Below are 19,511 nucleotides of genomic sequence, written 5' to 3' on the forward strand. Positions count from 1 at the left end.
GTAACTTTTAACTTTTTAAAAATACAAAAAATACCCTTATTATTAATACTAGGTTTAAAATATACTCATGAAATTAAAAAAAAAAATTTAATTATTTATAGTCGGTAAATAAGTCATAAATTATCTCCAAACTTTTTAACGTTGATTTTCAAAGTATATGAGTATTTTTTTTTTTCTAAAAAATTAATTAATTAAGACGTGCTTGGGTTTAAGAAGACAATACTTTCTAACTATGTGTTTGGGGTGGAACAGGACAATATTTAGTAAAAGTGGACTTAGAATTGTTCCAATTTTTGTTCTTACCATAAACACGAAGCAAGCATGAAAATGAAGCAAGTATGAAAAGAATCTACTGAGGATGATGAAAGAACATTTCTGTCTGTATATGAATTTATGTCCACAAGATCCTCGATTTAATTAATTATAGTATCATGAAATGGACAATGCTGGCATTCAATTTATTTAATATTGATGTATGCATATAGCAACTCAACCTTAGTTTTTTATGTTCTCCTTCATACAATTTTCTTTTAAAAGGGCCCCCAACTCCAACCCATATTCATCACGCACCCATCTTAGTTTGTCTCTATCTTGTCGTGAACATGGATTTGACATCATGTCTCCAACTGATGTTCATACTTGTCGCCGCCATAGCACCCCACGCCATCATGGCGCGCCATCTTCACACCCACAAGTTGTCCTCGTCTATATTTCCCCAACATCTCGTAGGAAGTGGGAAGGGCCACAACATAGAAGGAATCCACAACGTCAGAGCCTTCCTCCAACGTTATGGTTACTTGAGCACAAATGTGGAGACCAAAGGCAACGTCTTTGATGACAACTTGGAGTTTGCCATTAAATCATACCAAAAATTCTTCAACCTCAACGTGAGTGGCATTTTGGATGCGGAGACTTTGGAGCTAATGTCGCAGCCTCGATGTGGAGTTCCCGATGTGTTCATCAACGAGACGAGCGGAGATAGGAACGGGGACGGGGATCACCCCATAGGACTTCATTACGCATTTATCAATGATTTGAAACCGAAATGGGGGGCGTCGAAATACAATCTGAAATACGCATTTGTTGGGAGTTTTCCAAAACAGTACAAGGCTACAGTGGTTGGAGCCATGCACAGTTGGAGTTCAAAAAGTGGATTTAAATTCACAAAAGGTAGTGCGAATAAGGCAGATGTTAAAATAAGCTTTGAAGTAGGAGACCATGGAGATGGGCATCCTTTCAAGGAGGGAAGTGGAGAATTGGGGCATGCTTTTGCGCCTGAAGATGGGAGACTTCACTTCAATGCGCGGGAGGCTTGGGCGGATGGAGCTTATCCTGATAAGTTCGATGTGGGGAGTGTGGCATTGCATGAGCTTGGACATATTCTTGGGCTGGGCCACAGCAGCTTTAGAAACGCTGTCATGTGGCCATCTATTGGTCCTAATTTTGTGATGGGCCTAAACGACGATGATGTTAATGGACTCTTGGCTTTGTATAATGGATTTAGGGAAAAATAGCACAACACTGTGGAGATTCATTAGTTTATTGTGTTAACTTTAACACAATTGGAACAATTGGAACAAGCTGCTATGCTATCTTATGTTGTAATTCTCTCGAAATAAATAAGCTTAACAAGAGATTGCTCATTTTGTTATTGATGCAAACATTTGTCTTTTTTTTTTTTCTTTTTTTAATCTCGTACTCAATGCTTATCAACATTTCTCTTCTTTATACTTAGTTTGGACATGTCGTCCCGTGGTTCTTAGGCGTGGGCCAGCTCTCCCCTACGGCCAACGAATGGGATACCATCACCATGGTCATGTCCTTCAAAACCTGTAATGTGATTGGATCGTGCATTGATGAAGGCTTGTAGGGATGTCCATGGGGTGGAGACAAGTTTTCCATTCTTGCCTCCTATTTTAATTCTCATTACTCTCAAATTTTCTATTTATTTTTATAGTATTAGTGGGGATTCTTCGTGAAGATCAGGTTTCTGTCAGAGATTGGTAGAGATTTAGTGGGGTCAGAGATTAGAATAAAGATGGGGACAAAAAATCTTTGTCCCCCTCCTCGTCTTCATTTAGCTAATAGAAAGAAACATCTCTTTTTCCTCCTTCATTTCCTATTTCAACATGAATTTTCCACTCTGTTTAAGATGGATCCATCTGAAGTCCATGGTTTGAAAGCTAGAACTACCCGCTCCATTTTATAATGAATGATATAAATTAATTTATTTGTGAAAGTTCATCCTTTAGGAATTTGAGAAACAGTATAAATTAATAAGCTAAATTAAATAAGTCAAAAAAAAAAAAATTCTAAACTTTCATCAAATTTAATAATACTTCTAAGCTTTGAATGAATGCGTGATTATTTTGTTTAAAAAATACTTTTGGACTTTAAAAAAATTTCAATAATGTCCTCCAACTTTCTTAAAAGTACAAAAATACTCTTATTATTAGAGTATTTTTAAATACTCATGAAATTTTAAAAGTAACATGAGTACACTTTTTTCCTTAAAAATTCAAAATTATCTCTGAACATCAATTTTTTATTGATCTATCTACACCTCATAAATTATCTCCGAACTTTTTAATGTTCGAGTATTAAAAAAAAAAAATTGTAATACTCTCCTATAAGCCTTTAAAAAATAAAAAATAGATAAATAAATAAATAAATAAAGAGAAAAGAGAAAGATATATATATATATATATATATATATATATATATATATATATATATATATATATATATATCATTCAAGATGAATTGGGTAAAAAAGAGTTATTTTATTTCATTATTTGAGCTTGGATTGTTTATTCTATGACATTAGTAGTCGTAATCAGAATCCATATAGAGCTTTAATTCCATTGATATCATCAGCTTGCAGTTCTTTCTTGACCGTTCCAGAACTAATGGATGGGTACATAATGGCCTGTACAACATTGCTGTGTCCAAGCCCAAGGATGTGCCCCATCTCATGCACCGCCACACTTTCCAAGTCAAATGCATTAGGAGCAGCGCCAATGACATAACTGTCATCCGCGTCGAAGTGAAGCCTACCGTCCGTCGGTGCAAAGGCATGGGCCAGCGTGCCCCCCGGACCATCAAACGGGTATCCATCTCCATGGCTCAGTCTCGCAAAGGTTATTGTGATGTCTGCAGGGGCAGAGCTGGGGACCTCTGTAAATGTGAATTGGGTCACTGCCGCCCACCTGCCGCAAGCGCTAGCCACAGGGGGCTTCCCATTAGTTGGGAAGCCCGTAAGGAATTTATAGGTGAGATTGCGTTTGGAAGGAGGCCATCTGGGGCTGCCTTGGAAGAACGAGTAGCGAGAAACCTTGTGGAATTTGATACGATGTTGGGTTTTGTTGTAACTCTCTTCAGCCCAACATCCTTCTGAACCAGGGAACAACGACAACACCACAAGGACAACCCCCAAAAACAACGTTGTTTTAAAAGCTTTCGAGGATGCCATTGTTATATGCAACATACTACACAATTTCCACCCTATTTATACCCAACAAACAATGTTCTACTTTCACGTCTCTCTTGGTTATTTTAATACGCATTTTTAATGCCATTAATTACTTATGTAAATATATTTAGCATTCCAAGGTTTAAAAATGAATGTTTTTACCATGCTTGATTTTTTTAGAGGATATTTTCTCCATAAAAGTCAACTCTTTTTATTACGTGTTCATCGTCGTTATTTTATGAATATATGTCATGTTTGGAAAATTTAAAAATATTTAATTATATTATTTCTTTGAAATTTACGAAAATTTTCGAATGAATGGGTTTGAAGTTCGTACCAAAGAAAAGTAAATTTTTTAGAAGAAAAAAAAAAGTAATATTGATAATTTGGTATTAAAAAATTTATAGGCTAATTGTGTTTAGCATAGTGTTTATAGTTTTTAATGAGAGAGTTGAAAAATTAATGAAAGAGGAAGTTCAAAGAGTTTTTTTTTTTTTTTTTTTTTTTTATCATTCCACCATTTTAGACCAATATTAATTTTTTATAATTCTATTTAAAATATTTTCTATAATTGAATCTCACTAATTTTATAATTAAAAAAAAAAGTGACAAAAGGAACTCGATGTTATTTTTGCCACTACAGGTGGTCGAAGGTTTTTTAGAACGAGTCACGAGTGTTTAGACTAGAATCCAGTCATAAAACCAAATCATGTGATACAAATGATTGAGATATGCTCAGCAAAGTTAAAAGATAATTAGTGGTTGAAATAAAACACGTTTAACCATGTAGTTTCTATTATTGAGCCACCAAAATGGAGAGTGCATGCTGTTAGTATAGGTAATGACTTCATTTTCTTTCGCTTTTTTTAATCATCTTATCTTGAGAATGGTTCTGATTCGAATGTAATCTCGATTCATTCATGTGATGTTCATTGGCCCAGATTATTAGTATAATTAAAGAATGTTTAAATAGATAATTTCATTCCTCCAAAAATTAAAAAAAAAATGATAATTTCCTTGATTTTTTATGTGAGTTTTTTATTCTCAGTCCTCCTTTCATTAATATATGTTGTGCATTAAATAATTAATTTGAGATTAAATTGGGTATTAAAACTACAGGCATAGCGCATGGTCCAAACTAGTCTGTTTTTTTTTTTTTTTTTTAAATTATATTATGATAACAAAAGCTTTAAAAATAAATAAATAAATAACAACCAATGAAATACCTGTCTTCTCTCTACGTGACTATTGGGCCCCTCCCTCGGAAACGAGAAGGATAAGGGACTTGGTCATATATCTAAGACTTTGAGGAACGAAATCGGTCACTTTGGTTAGCCATTGACCCATCATAGGTGCATGCAATAGGATCGACCTGTGGCCCAAGTGGTTAGGATGTTTTCAAATGCTTCTACTCCTTTTGTTCTATGAATCCTGACTGATTCCGAATGCTTCTACTCCTTTGATTCTAGGAATCCCGACTGACTCCGCTATGCAATAAGAAACCCGAAAAAAAAAAATCAAACAAAAAATTAATATAAGATTAAAAGTCAAACCTTTTAAATGGGATTCTAAGAATTAATAACTATAGGCTAATCTAGCGGTCAATGAAGCATGTAAAATGTAACTTTGATGAATAAGCTTTTAATTCTATGGTGATTTCTTAAGCAGAAAATTAGAACACGAATGGTAAATCTCAAGCTTAATATAAGTCATTCATTATATTATTTTATTTTATTTTATTTTATTATAACGGATTATGAAGCAAAAAAGGGTGAATAAGTTTTTATCTTTTTTGAAAGAGTTTTTGAGGACGATGACTAGTTTTAAGTGGGGGAGAATGTCACAACCATATTAAGATAAAGAAAAAAAAAAAAAAAAAAACTCTCACATGTTCTTTTGTAACCCCACACTTCAATAAAAGTCAATTGTCGACCCTCATGTGGCCCGCATTGTGTGAAGGTCACAACCTACCATGTTCTTAGTATGGTTGTGATGTTAAACACGTAACTCCTTGCCTTATAGGGTTTTAATCGTCTAATTTCTAACAATTGACTTTTATTGAAGTGTGGGGTTACAAGTTTTCGTGAACCTTATTTTACTATTGATATAGTAATACTAATGTGACACCCGAGTAAACGATGGATATATGAATGGACCAAGACTACATCTAAATGAGAACGATCCGGAAGATAAGATAATTAGGAAAAACTTAAAAGAATTGAAAGTCACTCCTTATACTAATAAGTGAGTTCTCGATTTTTTTTACTCTATATTATCAGGTAGAAGTGAACGGGTAGGAGATAAGAGTTTTTTTTTTTTTCTTTCTTTCTAAAATTTAAATAAAGATTGGGTTGAAAATAAAAGATTTCTAAGTATATTTTAACCCTAAAATATAAACCCAACCCATTAAATGACAAAAAAAAAAAAAAAGAGACGGTAACATCGAAGTCCATTGCTAGTAAATATTATATGTTTTGGCTTGTTATGTGTAGTTGTTAGACTCACGGTTTTAACACGGTCTTCTATGGAGAGGTTTTCAGACCCTTAAAAAGAATGTTTAGTTCTTCTCTCCAACCGATGTGAGATTTCACAATTCCCATTTTCGGGACCAGCGTTTTTGCTATCATTCGTTTTTCTCTCCAATCAATGTAGAATCTCACATAAACTACTTATCGAGCGTGTATTATTATTGCTGTTTTAGTGATGATAGGAAGCCTAAGCCATCACATAGCGAAAAAGACACATTTTCCTTGGAATTGGCTATAGTCAGCACCAATGGAATCATTCATTGAATATTTGTTGAATGAGGCATCGTTGGAAAGGGATGGTAATGAGCACCAAAAAATGGCAAAAAGTTCCATTGTTTATGGCTTCCAGACACTTGGTTCTTTAGGCTGTGACCCAGCCAAGGGTATACCATATTGCCTGTATGCGTCGTGGTGGGTCGAGGGTCATTTTCCGCAACCCCTGGTCCAGTGCTCTACCTTCATCAACCCCTGGTCCAGTGCTCTACCTTCATCAAACTGACAAAATCAAAAATAAAATTTCGAGAATTTTTGTTTAAAATGATATAGAATCATGTCTTTATCTTTACTTAATCATGTCAATAATGACTCAGGTGTCAGATTCGGATGGTATGATCATTTTTTCCCCTATTTAAGCATATCAATAGACGTGGCTAATATCTTTCATAGCAATGGCCTTCATAGCTCTCCAATTCTTCTCCTTCATCCTTCTACTCTCCTTCTTCCCTCATTTAAACATCTCATCTCCGTTGATTTTGAATCATAATTCCCACGGCATGAATTCATCTTTCATGTTGTTTCTAAAAGTACCTTCAACGCTTTGGTTACATTACCAATGTCCAAAAATACTCCAACGCCATGGATCATGATGACATCTTTGATAAAGCAGCTGATATGAACATAAGCTTTGAAAAAGAAGAGCATGGAGATATTGATCCGTTTGATGGTGCGGGAAAAATTTTGGCCCATGCTTTTCCACCCACGGATGGGAGACTTCACTTTGACGCCGATGAGAGTTGGTCTGTGGGAGGTGTTGAGGGTTATTTCGATGTGGGAACTGTGGCGTTGCATGAGATTGGACACCTTCTGGGGCTTCAACATAGCTCCATTCAAGGGGCTATTATGTTCCCAACCATACCGGAGGGAGATACCAAGGGTTTGCATGCCGACGATATTGCTGGAATTAAGGCCTTATATGGAATTTGATACAAATTTCTCTGTTTCCTTGTGTTTTCAATTTGTTGTTCTTGGTTGTTTGTTGTGATGCCTCTTTATTTCTCCTTGCATTTTCGATTTCTTTGTCTTTGTGTTCATCTAGCATTTTCTGTCTCTTTGTTCTTTGTATTCGTCTTGATTGAATGTGTGCTGTGTTGTGCGATCCTGACAAAAGATAATATATTTTCTGTGTAACGTCCTATTTTTACTCTTACAATAGAATTGTTACTACGAGCACATCATGAAAACAGCAAAGCCATGGATTTTAAACCTTCATAATAAAATCTTTAAAACAAAAAAAAAAGTAGAAAATAAATCAGGTCAAATTTTAATAAAATAAAGGAAAAATAAAAGTATGCACTTAACTAACCTAAGACTAATAAACCGACATGATATTATCCACTTTGAGCGTAAGTTTTTTCATGACTATATATTTTGTTTTCTCAAAATGGCCCAAATCAATAAAGATATATTCTTTAAAACATATGATCATCTCCTTAATTAGCCAATATTGAACTCCTCTCCCAACAATCCTCAACATTATTATGTTCGCAGATAGAGATGTTTCGTATAATTTTAAAATAGATTTTTATTTATTTCACAATGGTTGAATACAATTACATTATACATAAGTGTAATTAATGAATCAAACTTTATATAGAGCCCTAATCCCAGCTATGTCATCCCCATGCAAACCCTTAGTAACTCCCTCCGATATGCTTGGGAACATAATAGCGTTTTCAATGGAGCTATGTTGAAGCCCTAGAACGTGCCCAATCTCATGCAACGCAATAGTCTCCACATCAAAATAACCATCAACAGCTCCCACAGACCAAGCCTCATCGCCATCAAAGTGAAGCCTGCCGTCCGTGGGCGCATAAGCATGCGCCAGAATCCCCCCCACACCATCAAACGGCACATCATCTCCATGGTCTCCTATTTCAAAGCTTATTTTGATATCAGCTTTTGTATGGTCAAAAACACGTGAAAATGTGAAGTGGGTATTGAAAGCCCACTTGGAAAAAGCCCTCGACACTGCCATCATTGCCTCAAAGGGATACCCTGGAAGAAATGCATAGGTCAAGTGGAACTTTGAAGGCGGCCATTTGAGGTTCCCTTCAAAGAAAGCAAAGTGAGACACTAAGTGAAAATGAGCATGCATTTTTGGCTTCCTTTCCCTTCCCGATCTCATCCAAGTTGTGCCATTTATAACATCTTCAACCCCACATCGTGGCTTCCCCATTTGAGCTAATGTGTTGGCGTCCAAAATTCCAGAGGCAACAAGATTGAAGTTTTTTTGGTACGTTTTAAGGGCGGATTCCAAGGCATTATCAAAGGTGTCATCATGATCCATGGCGTTGGATTGTTTTTGGACATTGGTAATGTAACCAAAGCGTTGAAGGTACTTTTTTATCCGATGAATGCCTTGGGCTGTGTCACCCAAACGACATCCTTGGAGATTGTTGAGAAACAACAAGGAGGACGAGTTCGTGGCGTGGGAATTATGATTCAAAATGATCGGAGATGAGCCCACAGCTTCCGATTCTGAGTGGCATTGGACCGACACGATGTCGAAATGAGGGAAGAAGGAAGGGAGGAGAAGGGTGAAAGCGAGGAGTTGAAGGGGTTTGGAAGCCATTGGTGCATAATAGATGAGATTGTGGAGCCAATTTATAGAAAATGAATAGCAAGGAGGAAGATGATGTGGTAACGTGTGGTGGATTGATATGAGTTAGGCCAATTTTGGTTTGTTTATTTTATTTTATTTTCGTATAATGTGGGAAGTCTTATGCCGTTACGTGTAGGTATGAAGTTAAGTCAAAATCAAAGAGGAAGCTTATGAGATTTTGGATTTGCTTATTTTCTTTGATCTATTCTATTTATCACTAATTTCACATGTTAAATAATTTGGAAATTTTTCTAGAATTAGTTTTTTCAATTCAATAACACATTAAATGAACAGAGCCTAACCTAATTCAATTATAAGTACTTTGGTTGGGTTTGCTGAGTTATCAAATATTTATATTTAATAAAGTAAAATGTGAATTCGTAAAATATATAATAATAGTAATATGTTTATTGAATTCATGTGGAGAATTCATGGAGAATTCATGTTCAAATCGGGAATCAAGTAAAAAGAAAGAGATATTTTTTTCTATTAGCTAAATGAGAACGAGGACCGGGACAAGGATTCTCTATCCCCATCTTTGTCCCCACCTCCGACCCCCCTAAATCTCTACCAATCCCTGACCGGAAACTCAATCTTCATTGATTCTGCAAAAATAAATTCAAAATTTTGCGGTAATGAAAATTAAAATACGAGATAGGGACATGGACTCCCTGTCCTTCCCCTCCCCATCTCATAGACATCTCTACATGTCCCTATCAATACACGATCGGATCTCACAATAAGTTTTGAGGGACATGACCATGGTGATGGTACCTCGTTTGTCGGCTCCTAGGAGAGAGCTGATCCATGCCTACGAAGCACCGGACGACATGTCCAAACTAAGTATAAACAAGAGAAACGTTGATGAATATTGAGTAGGAAATGAGGTATAAAAAGTAAAAAAAAAAAACAATATTTGCATCAATAACAAAATGGACAATCTCTTCAACAAGATAAGCATAATATTTCCAATATCCCATAACTAATAAGCTTATTTATTTGGGGAGAATTACAACATAAGTTAGCATAGCAGATTGTTCCAATTGTGTTAAAAGCTAACACAAGGAATAAACGAATCTTCAAACTGTAGTGCTAGGCTTCCTCAAATCCATTGTACAAAGCCATGATTCCATTAACATCGTCGTTGTCTAGGCCCGTCACAAAATTAGGAGGTGTTATTGGCCACATCACAGCGTATCTAAAGGCGCTGTGGCCCAGCCCAAGAACATGTCCAAGCTCATGCAATGCCACAGTCCCCACATCATACTTATCAGGATAAGCTCCATCCGCCCAAGCCTCCCGCGCATTGTAGTGAAGTCTCCCATCTTCAGGCGCAAAAGCATGCGCCAATACTCCACTTCCCTCCTCGAAAGGATACCCATCTCCATGGTCTCCTACTTCGAAGCTTATTTTAACATCTGTGTTGTCCGCACTACCTTCTGTAAATGTAAATCCAGTGACTGAACTCCAAGTGTTTGTGGCTTCACGCACTGTAGCCTTGTACTGTTCTGGAAAATTCCCAACAAATGCGTATTTTAGATTGTATTTGGACGCCCGCCATTTCGGTTTCCACTCATGGAAAAATGTGTAATCAAGTCCTATGGAATGATCCCAGTCCCTGTCCCTGTCTCCGCTCGTCTCGTTGATGAACACGTCGGGAACTCCACATCGAGGCTGCGACATTAGGTGCAAAGTCTCCGCATCCAAAATGCCACTCACGTTGAGGTTGAAGAATTTTTGGTATGATTTAAGGGCGAATTCCAAGTTGTCATCAAAGGCGTTGCCTTTGGTCTCCACATTTGTGCTCAAGTAACCATAACGTTGGAGGAAAGCTCTGACGTTGTGGATTCCTTCTATGTTGTGGCCCTTCCCACTTCCTACGAGATGTTGGGGAAATATAGACGAGGACAACTTGTGGGTGTGAAGATGGCGCGCCATGATGGCGTGAGGTGCTATGGCGGCGACAAGTATGAACATCAGTTGGAGACATGATGTCAAATCCATGTTCACGACAAGATAGAGACAAATTAAGATGGGCGTGTGATTATGGGTTGGAGTTGGGGGCGCTTTTGAAAGAAAATTGCATGAAGGAGAAAAACAAAGCTAAGGTTGAGTTACTATATGTGTACATCAAAATTAAATAATTTGAAAGCTCGGTATTGTCTTGAGATTCTATGTTCCATAAGATTTCGTGATACTATAATTATGGCAAAGATCTTGTAGACATAAATTTATAGAGAGAGAAAAGTTGTTTCATCTTTAATGGAATTTTTTTATGCTCATTTTGGTATGATATCAGTATTTTTTTTTTTTTTGGGCATGGTGAGAACAAAAATTATAGTAGCCCAAGCCCACTCTAGTAAATATGGTCTTCTCTAAACCTCATACTCACCATTAATAGGTATTGTCTTCTTAAACTCAGATCCACCTCTAGTAAATATTGTCATTTTTTTTACCCTAAACCTACCGCTAGTAGATATTGTCTTCTTTGAGTTTTCTTTTATAGACTTTCTCTCAAAGTTTTTAAAACATGTCTATTAGAGAGAAATTTTCACACCCTTATAAAAATGTTTCGTTCCCGTCTTCAACCGACATGGGATCTCATAATTCACCCCTTCAAGATCAGCGTCTTAGCTGATACTCGTTTCTCTCTCCAATTGATGTGAGATCTCACATTTCCGTTGAAATTTTTTTAGAATTAACCAAATTATTATGATTGTAATTGTTTCAATCCAAACAACACTTCGTCAAATAATTAACCTAACCTAATCCAATCACAATTTTTTTTAAAACTCAAACGGGCTCGATTCGATTTCGGTTGGGTTGGGTTGGATTGGGTTCATTTTTCTAAACCCGAACTGACTCGGTTCGATTTCGGGTTCATGGGATAAAACTCTCGAGTTGACCCAAGCCAAATAAAAATATATATAATATATTAAGAAGTTAACCAGTAGGTTTGCGAGAGTGGTAATTCATTCTAACCTCAACTACGTAGTATGAGTGACAAATTTTTTAATTATTTTAGAACAAGCTAGATACAAAATTGGATTGATAGAAAATTAGTAATGTTTTTATTATTTTTTATTTTATTTTTGTTATATATATAGATATTTAAACTAATTATTTTTATTATTTTTTTTAAATTCATGATCTATCTTATATTTTTCTTGCTCCATCTAATTCTCAACCTATTTTAGCTGTTTTTAGTTTTATAACAAGGTTGAACTAGATTAATAGGTTACTATTTTTGCTATTGGTTCTTGAATTTTTTTTGTGTGAATAATAATTGATTGATGTGTGAACTTTTAATTATCTTTTGTCTAAGATTGTATCCCAATAATCATAAATTGTGGATAAATATATATATATTTTTTTAACATTCAGACAACCCAACCCGAAAATAAAGGATTGGGTTGTGAAAATTTTCGGGTTGGGTTGAGTAAAAAAAAAATCCCTCAACCCGGACCATGTACACCCTAGTTATTATGATTGAGCCACTAAAATAAAATGTGCACCTAATTGGTATCGGTAGAAACTTTAATTTTTTTAAACTTTTCTTAATCAACCTATCCTCAACATAGCTTTCACTGGGACGTAGTCTCAATTCATTCATATATATCTCCTTTACTTGAATGTCTCAATGAACTATTTTATATATTTTTTTTTCAAATGAACTTATTAAATGAAATCAAAATGAACAATCTCTTCAATAAGATGAGCATAATATTTCCAATGTCCCATTCTTTATTATTAGATGAACACGACTCTCCACAATGGTATGATATTGTCCACTTTAAGCATAAACTCTCATGGTTTTGCTTTGGGTTTCCCCGAAAGGCCTAGTACCAATGGAGAGAGTATTCCTTGATCATAAACCCATGATCATTTCCTAAAATAGGGGACGTGGGAGTTTCATCATCCTATCCCTCATAATTATTGAGCTTTATTTCTGTAGAATTACAAAATGAGATAGCATAGCAGCTTCTTCCAATTGTGTTAAAAGCTAACACAAGGAACAAACGAATCTTCAAACTGTTGTGCTAGGCATCCGCAAACCCATTATACAAAGCCATGATTCCATTAACATCGTCGTTGTCTAGGCCCGTCACAAAATTAGGAGGTGTATGTGGCCACATCACAGCGTATCTAAAGGCGCTGTGGCCCAGCCCAAGAACATGTCCAAGCTCATGCAACGCCACAGTCCCCACATCATATTTATAAGGATAAGCTCCATCCGCCCAAGCATGCCGCGTATTGAAGTGGAGTCTCCCATCTTCAGGCGCAAAAGCATGCGCCAATACTCCACTTCCCTCCACGAAAGGATACCCATCTCCATGATCTCCTACTTCGAAGCTTATTTTAACATCTGTGTTGTCCACACTACCTTCTGTGAATGTAAATCCAGTGACTGAACTCCAAGTGTTTGTGGCTTCACGCACTGTAGCCTTGTACTGTTCTGGAAAATTCCCAACAAATGCGTATTTCAGATTGTATTTGGACGCCCGCCATTTCGGTTTCGACTCACGGAAAAATGTGTAATCAATTCCTATGGAGTGATCCCAGTCCACGTCTCCGCCCCCACCCGTCTCGTTGCTAAACACGTCGGGAACTCCACATCGAGGCTGCGACATTAGCTCCAAAGTCTCCACATCCAAAATGCCACTCACGTTGAGGTTGAAGAATTTTTGGTATGATTTAAGGGCGAATTCCAAGTTGTCATCAAAGGCGTTGCCTTTGGTATCCACATTTGTGCTCAAGTAACCATAACGTTGGAGGAAAGCTCTGACGTTGTGGATTCCTTCCATGTTGTGGCCCTTCCCACTTCCTACAAGATGTTGGGGAAATATAGATGAAGAAAACTTGTGGGTGTGAAGATGGCGCGCCATGATGGCGTGAGGTGCTATGGCGGCGACAAGTATGAACATCAGTTGGAGACATGATTTCAAATCCATGTTCACGACAAGATAGAGACAAACTAAGATGGGTGTGTGATGAATATGGGTTGGAGTTTTGGGCCCTTTTAAAAGAAAATTGCATGAAGGAGAAAAACAAAACTAAGGTTGAGTTGCTATATGCATACATCAAAATTAAATAATTGCCAGGCATTGTCATGTTGGATGATTTCATGATATATAATTAAGACAGATAATGGATATAATTTATACTCATTTTAGTATGATATCGTTATGTATGGTGAGAACAAAAACTGTAACCGGCTAAGCCCAAACTCAAGTCCAAGTTCAAGCAAATATGGTTCTTTTTGGACCCAAGCGCGCGAGATATTATTCTTTTTGGACTCTAAGTCCACCCTCACCGCTAGCAAATATTGTTTTTTTCAAACCATAAGTTCATACCTACCTAATATTATCTTCTTTGTATTTTTTCCTTCGGGACTTCTTCTCAAATTTTTTGAAACGCTCTACTAGTAGAAGTTTTCACACCCTCATAAAAAAAATGTTTTGTTCCCCTCTTCAATCAATGTGAGATCTTACAATCCACTCTACTTCGAGGTTAGCGTCGTTGCTGGCACTTATTCTTCTCTCCAATTAATGTGAGATCTCACGGTCGAGTTGAATTTTTTTTAGAACTAACCAAATTATTCGGATTGTAATTGTTTCCATCCAAACAATACTGATGAAATAATGAACCCAACCTAATCCAATCGTAATTTTTTTTCTCTCTCAAAATAATTACCATTGAAAGTATCAAAATGTTTTTTTTTTTTTTTTTTTTTGGTTTATTTGGCAGAGGTGTGTCCTCCTCCCCGCCCACAGACCACTAGGGTTTGCAAAAGTTGAGTTACTACTCACTGGCCTTAGCCTTACTAATGAAGTACGGGAAGATGTGTCCTAAATTTACAGGACTCATTTGAGTTGAGCGTGACAGACATGTTTCTTGGACTACTCCATCGTAGGACACACCACTAAATAATGTCTCCATACATCTTTTCAGGGCTCTCTCAAAAATGGGAACTTCTCCCCTCTCCATAGGTTAGCTTCGTAAATTCTTAACAAAAAAAAAAAAAAAAAAAAAANTTTTAAGAGTGAATAAGACTCATTCCAATATACTTTGTTCTTATTTACATGCATCTCAAGAAAACTTTTAGGAGGTTACCTATCTCAAGTCCACCGTTAGTAAATATTGTCCGTTTTAACCCTACTCCAACTAATGCCTCACATGGTCCGGCTCTAAAGAGTTCAAGCCTATTGTCAGCAAATATTGTCTGTTACGTATCGCCGTCAGCTTCACTATTTTAAAACGAGTCTGCTAAGGAAAGATTTCCACACCCTTATAAAAAACATTTCATTCTTTTTCTAACCGATGTGAAATCTCACAATCCACCCCCTTTGAAGCCCAACATTCTCGCTAACACACATTCCCACCTCTAATCGACGTAGGATCTCACGAAATTGCACTAAATAAAACATGTTTAACCACAAAGTTCCTATGATTGAACCACTAAAATGAAATATGCACCTAATTGGTATTGGTAGTAACTTTAAATTTTTTTAAGCTTTTTTTTAGTCAACGTAACCTTAAAATAGCTTTCATTTCTTAATTCATTCACCTACGTCTCATTTATTAGTGTCACACTCAATGAACTATTTTATATATTTTTTTCAAATGAATTTATTAAATAAAATCAAAAGTTTAGGCATTTATTATTATTTTTAAATATTAAGAATTTATTGCAAAATAATAATATATAAATGGACCAAAATTACATCGGATAACCAAATTCTTGAACTTTAATTTGAATCTCGAGCATCAAATATTAACACAAAAATAAAAAGTATGTTACTTGGGAAAAAAAAACATATGTGAAATGTATGTCATGTCAGTCATTGCTTTGAAAGTAAACAAAGAAAAAAAGTTATTTTGAAGCCATAAAGAGAAACATGTGAATAATGGCATTGTCTTTCATGAAAGGTTTTCCACTGTCTCCCTTAAATGATAACTTCTAGAGCGTTGGACCTACATGTCCACCATCTTTCCCACGCCCCCTCCTAAACTTTGAATATTATGATACACTATTTAAAATTAATCATTCAAATTTTGAATCCGAACAAAATACATCATAGAGTTTTTTCTAAGATTTTTGCTAGACTATGAACGTCGTGAGATAGTTTGGTCCACAGAGATCTTAGATAGCCTTCCCTTAATCGAATCTCAAATCATTCTCTCCGGCCCACGAACAAAAAAATATAGTATTTATTACTTATGAGCTCACGTCCTTCTCCTAACCCATACTTCAAAGATTGTTGTTATATAAAGCTTTAATGCCTGCAATATCATCGGCATGCAAACCCTTGGAATCTCCTTCCGGGACTGATGGCCACATGATAGCCCCTTCAATGGAGCTGTGTTGAAGCCCAAGAAGATGTCCGATCTCATGCAATGCCACCGTCTCCAAATCGAATGAACCCGAAACCACCCCAGCCGCCCAAGACTCGTCCGCGTCGAGATGAAACCGACCATCCGGCGGCGAAAACGCATGGGCTATCACTCCTCCAACGCCGTCGAATGGATAGCCATCTCCATGATCTCCAGTTTCAAATCCTATTTTGATGTCAGCAGTTTGGTTGCTCAAAGCTTGTGAGAAGGTGAAGTGAGAATTCGCCGCCCATGTCGCAAAAGCTCGAGCAATCGGACTTGCAGTTTCCGGTGGAGTTTCGGGGAGGAACCCTAGTAAGAATAATTTATTAGTTGAGTTCTAAGTTGATTATGAGATAGTGAAAGATTTAAGTTTACCATAAATGAGGTGAGATTTTGAAGCAGGCCATTTAGGGTTTCCTTCAAAAAATGCAAAGTGAGAAACTGTATGAAAAAGGCCTCTTCCATGTCCATGTTGATATCTTTTCTTGCTTGATCTCATCCAAGTATTTCCATGGATGATATCGGCAACCCCGCATCGAGGCTTCGACATTTGAGCTAGCGTCACGGCATCTAGAGCTCCGGTGACTTTGAGATTGAAATTTTTTTGGTACGTTTTAACGGCCGACTCTAACGATTCGTCGAAGTCATTGTCAATTGTTTCGGAATGAATTTGAACATCGTTCAAGTAGCCGAAATGTCGAAGGTATTTCTTCAGCTGATGGATGCCTTCCAGTTTGTCACCTTTCTGGGATCCATGAAGGCGATTCAGAAACATCAATTGTGATGGCGGTTTTGTGTGGGAATGCACAGAGTTTGGTGGAGAAGATGATGTTAAAGGGAAGAGGGTAAGAAGGAGAAGAGTGAAAGTGAAGAATGATAAACCTTCTAACGCCATATCTCACTTCTCTTCAAACTAGGTTGGGTGTAATGGTTATTACAAGTTTGGTGGTGGATGAAGAAAAGTTGTGGCCTTATTTATACTTTTTCAACAAAGGAAGAGACTGTGGGACTCATGGAAGAGAAGACATTATGATTACAGAAGAGTGTGAAAACTTCTCTCTAGTAGACGCGTTTTAAAATCGTGATGTTGATAACCATACGTAACGGGTCAAAGCAGACAATATGGTGAGTTTGGGCGGTTACAATGGTATCAGAGCCAGACATCAAACGGTGTTACAGGGAGGATGTTGGGCCTCCCAGGAGGTGGATTGTGACATACCACATCGATCTTTATCGAATTTGAATATCATAATAGTGAATATAGTCATGATTCAACAAGTTAGGTCTACTTACTTTTTATTTTTTATTTTCTTGAATCTTCATAATTGATTGGAATAATAGAAAATAACAATATTTTGGAATTTAAGGAGACCGACTTATAATGATTGATTACTTAAAATTGAATCTATCGAGATAATAGAATTAGAAGGGCTTGAAAACCTCTCCCTAACCAGGCATTTGAAAATTGTTAGGCTGATAACGATACGTAACGAGTCAAAGTGGATAATATCTGCTAACGGTCAAATTTGAATGAAATACTAATTATCATCCTAAACGTTAATAATTAAACCATGTTCCAAGAGATGCAGGAGGTGTCAAATTCAGATTCTAAATCTTAATTTAAATCTTAAACCGTTACATATATTTGAAAGACTAAATAGACGTTGAGGAGCGGAAATGTATAAGTTATCCATGGAGAAAAAAAAAAGAGGTTGGAGGGTACGTGTAGTATTGTGTTTGAAGAAAACAAGTGTTGGAAGAAAAGGGTTAGTTAGTTAATTAATGAAATCAGTGGATAACGAGAAAAGGTGGAGAAAATTGAAATATGAAAGAACAAATGGGGAGAAAGTTAGGCTGGAAATATTGAAGCACCGAAGCCGACAAAGGCTAAGAATTCAAATATGTTGCATAAAACCACGTCAGCTTAATGATCATTTGAGGCTTCAAGGGGTGGGTGTAACAGTAATTAAACGTTTTTTCTCTCTTTTTGTTAGTCCTCTTTTCTTGGACAACCAACAATAACAGCTTCCTTGTCAAACTTTTCAGCTTCATGAACACCGTTGGGATCCAATTTTTTGTGACATGATCATGTTACGTGAAAGATACAACATGGTGACCATGTTACTTACTCTTTACTTCTAAAAGTAAAGGCTATCCGCACAGTCCAACACGAATAATTGTAACATGTTTTGTTTTGTTCTCACACACATATATCATACGAAAGTTCTGGAAGATGCCCCTCATTTTGTTATTTAATATTTCTTCTATAAAAATAGAAAAATCATATCGTATGTAACACATGGTGAGATGAATAAAATGTGAAATGCAAGGTTTGAGTATGGCCCATATTCTAGAAATACATGTGAAAAGAATATGAATGAAATTTGATTATATGAGAAGTATGCATAAAAATTAGATCAAATTTGGTGGAAGAACACATGATGTGGGAAAAATAGAAATATCAAAAAGAGAAAAAAAGGTCTCAAATATATTTGGAAAATAATGAAGTGCTTCCAATTTAGCGGTCTTTATCTTTTGTGGAGAAATTATTTTTAAAAGTCTTCAATACTATGTAAAAGAAAATTTCAAAACTGGAATCATCGAGTATTGTGACATCTCACATCGGTGGGAGAGGAGAACAAATATTTAGGGTATGAAAATCTCTTCCTAATAGACACGTTTTAAAATTGCGAGGCTGGTGATACATAACAGGCTAAAGCTGACAATATCTACCGACAATGGGTTTGAATTGAGTGATAAATTCATTAAATAATTATTAAATATTAAAAATAGATGATGAGAGCAAGGAAAGGTGTTATTGCTACCTATATTATTCTTAATTAATATTTTTTTATTTTAATTAACAAGTTATTTATTGCATTAAAAATTTTAGATTATTAATGTAATTTTGAATATTTTTTATAAATTCAATCATTTGAAAAATTAATATTTGGAGTATCTCTTCTCGAACTCAATTTTTAAAATTTTTAAATCGAGATAAATTTTCATGGACCCAAGAATTGGGCTGTAACGGCTTTTGGGCTCAACCATTGAACTTGAGCTTTAATGGCTTTGGGCCTAACATTTGAATTTAAATTTTATTTTTGTCCAAAATTTCATATCTGAATTTAACAAAATTAAGTATAATTATTTGGGAATTTTCATAATAAAGAAATGTGACATTCTAATCGAGGATTTATCAATTTCAAATTAAATTTGGGATGAGTGTAAATTTATAATTAATTCTAAATTT

At 36.0% G+C, this 19,511-nt stretch overlaps 6 protein-coding genes across 6 annotated transcripts; 1 reads left to right on the forward strand and 5 right to left on the reverse strand.

The window, feature by feature from the left end:
* Positions 1–668: 668 nt before the first annotated feature.
* Positions 669–1,514, forward strand: LOC111460796 (metalloendoproteinase 1-like). Its single transcript, XM_023104093.1, has one exon. It carries the CDS (start codon positions 669–671, stop codon positions 1,512–1,514), a length of 846 nt encoding a protein of 281 aa, XP_022959861.1.
* A 1,247-nt stretch (positions 1,515–2,761) lies between these two features.
* On the reverse strand, positions 2,762–3,472 carry LOC111460805 (metalloendoproteinase 1-like). The gene has a single exon (XM_023104106.1). It carries the CDS (start codon positions 3,470–3,472, stop codon positions 2,837–2,839), a length of 636 nt encoding a protein of 211 aa, XP_022959874.1. The 3' UTR covers positions 2,762–2,836.
* A 4,321-nt stretch (positions 3,473–7,793) lies between these two features.
* On the reverse strand, positions 7,794–8,851 carry LOC111463086 (metalloendoproteinase 2-MMP-like). The gene has a single exon (XM_023106900.1). It carries the CDS (start codon positions 8,849–8,851, stop codon positions 7,859–7,861), a length of 993 nt encoding a protein of 330 aa, XP_022962668.1. The 3' UTR covers positions 7,794–7,858.
* Positions 8,852–9,973: 1,122 nt separating this feature from the next.
* LOC111460835 (metalloendoproteinase 1-like) lies at positions 9,974–10,819 on the reverse strand. Its single transcript, XM_023104164.1, has one exon. It carries the CDS (start codon positions 10,817–10,819, stop codon positions 9,974–9,976), a length of 846 nt encoding a protein of 281 aa, XP_022959932.1.
* Positions 10,820–12,921: 2,102 nt separating this feature from the next.
* On the reverse strand, positions 12,922–13,833 carry LOC111460843 (metalloendoproteinase 1-like). The gene is made up of 2 exons (XM_023104177.1): positions 13,476–13,833; positions 12,922–13,427 (listed from the first exon to the last, which is right to left on the reverse strand). Exons 1-2 carry the CDS (start codon positions 13,831–13,833, stop codon positions 12,922–12,924), a joined length of 864 nt encoding a protein of 287 aa, XP_022959945.1.
* Positions 13,834–15,764: 1,931 nt separating this feature from the next.
* Positions 15,765–17,200, reverse strand: LOC111464924 (metalloendoproteinase 3-MMP-like). Its single transcript, XM_023109209.1, has 2 exons — positions 16,634–17,200; positions 15,765–16,567 (listed from the first exon to the last, which is right to left on the reverse strand). Exons 1-2 carry the CDS (start codon positions 17,151–17,153, stop codon positions 16,134–16,136), a joined length of 954 nt encoding a protein of 317 aa, XP_022964977.1. The 5' UTR covers positions 17,154–17,200; the 3' UTR covers positions 15,765–16,133.
* Positions 17,201–19,511: the final 2,311 nt, after the last annotated feature.

This window comes from Cucurbita moschata, unplaced genomic scaffold (genome assembly GCF_002738365.1).
Source record: "Cucurbita moschata cultivar Rifu unplaced genomic scaffold, Cmos_1.0 Cmo_Scf00002, whole genome shotgun sequence".
NCBI classification, from domain to species: domain Eukaryota; kingdom Viridiplantae; phylum Streptophyta; class Magnoliopsida; order Cucurbitales; family Cucurbitaceae; genus Cucurbita; species Cucurbita moschata.

Bases quoted from the DNA above. Each gene is read 5' to 3' on its own strand.
- LOC111460843 (XM_023104177.1), bottom strand. From the start codon at position 13,833: ATGGATTTGAAATCATGTCTCCAACTGATGTTCATACTTGTCGCCGCC. The intron at 13,428-13,475 runs GCAACGAGACGG...ATCACTCCATAG, and splicing joins TGGAGTTCCCGACGTGTTTA to GAATTGATTACACATTTTTC.
- LOC111464924 (XM_023109209.1), bottom strand. From the start codon at position 17,153: ATGGCGTTAGAAGGTTTATCATTCTTCACTTTCACTCTTCTCCTTCTT. The intron at 16,568-16,633 runs GTAAACTTAAAT...TATTCTTACTAG, and splicing joins AAAATCTCACCTCATTTATG to GGTTCCTCCCCGAAACTCCA.
- LOC111460805 (XM_023104106.1), bottom strand. From the start codon at position 3,472: ATGGCATCCTCGAAAGCTTTTAAAACAACGTTGTTTTTGGGGGTTGTC.
- LOC111460796 (XM_023104093.1), top strand. From the start codon at position 669: ATGGCGCGCCATCTTCACACCCACAAGTTGTCCTCGTCTATATTTCCC.
- LOC111463086 (XM_023106900.1), bottom strand. From the start codon at position 8,851: ATGGCTTCCAAACCCCTTCAACTCCTCGCTTTCACCCTTCTCCTCCCT.
- LOC111460835 (XM_023104164.1), bottom strand. From the start codon at position 10,819: ATGGCGCGCCATCTTCACACCCACAAGTTGTCCTCGTCTATATTTCCC.